The sequence below is a fragment of the Corvus brachyrhynchos genome, unplaced genomic scaffold (assembly GCF_000691975.1).
Source record: "Corvus brachyrhynchos isolate BGI_N302 unplaced genomic scaffold, ASM69197v1 scaffold116, whole genome shotgun sequence".
In the NCBI taxonomy this organism is placed as follows: Eukaryota; Metazoa; Chordata; class Aves; order Passeriformes; family Corvidae; genus Corvus; species Corvus brachyrhynchos.
Window position 1 is genome coordinate 16370816 of NW_008240221.1, and position 2197 is coordinate 16373012.

General features: G+C 55.8%; 1 protein-coding gene across 1 annotated transcript in view; it reads right to left on the reverse strand.

The window, feature by feature from the left end:
* The window catches only part of MCM3 (minichromosome maintenance complex component 3), a 10199-nt gene extending 8237 nt beyond the window's left edge, over nt 1–1962 (reverse strand). The window contains exons 1-3 of the mRNA XM_017745078.1: nt 1610–1962; nt 804–1012; nt 83–213 (exon numbers count right to left, since the gene is read on the reverse strand). Of these exons, the coding sequence (XP_017600567.1) occupies nt 83–213; nt 804–1012; nt 1610–1947 (678 nt within the window). The 5' untranslated portion in view covers nt 1948–1962. The remainder of the gene's footprint in view (nt 1–82; nt 214–803; nt 1013–1609) is intronic.
* Between the last annotated feature and the right edge of the window lie 235 nt (nt 1963–2197).

Here is a 2197-nt window from a genome sequence, read left to right on the forward strand (position 1 = left end):
GAGAATGGAGGCTGGGTTTCACCAGATCCATACTGAAGCTGGCACATTCTCCCTAAAGGAAGCTGCTGCTGCTTCACCTCACCTTTGTAGGGTAGATGGAGCTGGATGGGAAAGCATTCAGGGAGGTCATGTCCGTGTATCGGCGCTCAATTGTTTTCTTGGTAGCTGGGCAATAATGGACGCTCCGGACGACTTTTGGACACACCAGAGAGCCTGGAATTGGAAAAGAGAGGAGTGAGGGGCTGGGATGTCCCACCCCTCTGTCAGCAGAGGGCCCTCAACAGAGTCTCCAACATTAAAATTATTTGGGTCCCAATTCACTGCCAAACATGGACAGGACTGGCTGATTTTAAAGACCATCCCAACACTCAAGACCTTCAGCCAAGCTCCCTATTCCCTGATTCAGGTTGCCAGGACACAGAATCATATGATGGTTTGGTTGGAAGGAACATTAAAGATCAACTAGTTCCAGCCCCCCTGCCATGGGCAGGGACACCTTCCACTATCCCACGTTGCTCCAAGCCCCATCCAACCTGGCCTGGGAGGCTTCCAGGGATGAGGTAGCCACAGCTTCTCTGGGCAACCTGTGCCAGGGCCTCCCCACCCTCACAGGGAACAATTCCTTCCCAAGATCCCATCTAATCCTACCCTCTGTCTGTTTGTAGTCATTCCCCCTTGTCCTGTTCTTCCAGGTCCTTTTCCCAAGTCCCTCTCCATGCCACAGCTCCTGGAGGGGTCCAGATCCTTCACAGCCAACCCCTGGTCCCTCCACGCCCGCAGCCCCTGGGTGTCCCCAGTCTCACACTTTGTCACGATGCCCTCCACGCAGACGATGCAGCTGAGGAAACAGGCTGTCAGTGTCCGTGGGGACACGTGCTTGGAGCCAAAGCTGCCCTCCAGCCCGATGTAGAAGTCCTCATACTGCTTGGCGTAGGTGGCATCGATGGAGGCGACGAAATCCTTCAGGGCGCGCTGGAAGGCAATCAGCTCCTCGAAGGCATTGCTCAGGAGCCTGCAGCACAGGGAGGTGACAAAGCAGATGGGTCAACCCCTTCCTCCTCAACACTTTTCCCACACCCCTGCTTGCTCCACAAGTTTGCCAGGAGCAGTAAGTGAAAAAAAAAACTAAAGTCCATCACAGCTCTGTGTGAGGTCCTCCAGCACCAACAGCCAGGAGGAGAACAATTCCAAGCGTATCTAGAAAAGCTCACATGGCTGAGGGCAGGTTGGCAAGCATGGTCCAAAATATGCCTGAGCATCCTAAAAATGACTGAGATAGTTGAGGTTGTTCAGCCAGGGGAAGAGAAGGGTCCATGGGGACCTTAGAGCCCCTTCCAGTGCCTAAAGGAGCTCCAGGAGAGCTGGAGAGGGACTTGGGACAAGGGCTGGGGTGATAGGATAAGGGAGAATGGCTTCATACTGACAAAGGGCAGGGTTAGGCAGGATATTGGGAAGGAATTGCTCCCTGTGAGGGTGGTGAGGCCCTGGCTTTCGCCACAGGACAATGTTTGGCGCTTTCTTGGGACAAATGACCTGCTGAATCAGGGATGGACCTTTAAAACCCCTCTCAGGCCCAGTACCGCAGGTGACCCCCATGCCCCAGACCCACCTGCTGGCTCTCTTCTCGTTCTTGCGCCGTAGGTCGTTGATGTTGACGATGAGCCGATACTGGTTGTCACTGATCATGTCCCGGACCTTACTCTGGTAAATTCCCTGGTCTTCCTGCAAGAGCGAGTGGAGGAAAGACACCCAAAAAACCAACTCACTTTGCATGTCCATCTGTGTGAGACACCCCTCAGGAACTCGTTCCTGCAGAGCTTCACTCCCTTTATCCCACGACCTAAGCAGGAAGGGGTAGGAACCAGGAAGGAGGAACGAGGTGGTCCCTAACCGCTGGGAGGAATGGGAGGACACAGGGACCACGGTCTCCCAACCCGTGGGGTACATGGTGAGAGGGATCAGGTGGTTCCCAACTCCCGGGGACGTGGATTTGGGGGGGACGGACGGGCACATGGACCAGGTGTTCCCGAACCTCGGGGGTACACAAGGGGCGGGGGCGCACAGGGATGAGATGCACCCAAATCCCCGAGCATAGGGGGAGGAGGGGACACGGTGACACGGACCAGGTGGTCCCCAACACCAGGGCGCATAGAGGGGAGGCAGCACCCGCGCCTCCCAGCTCGTCTCACCTCATCAT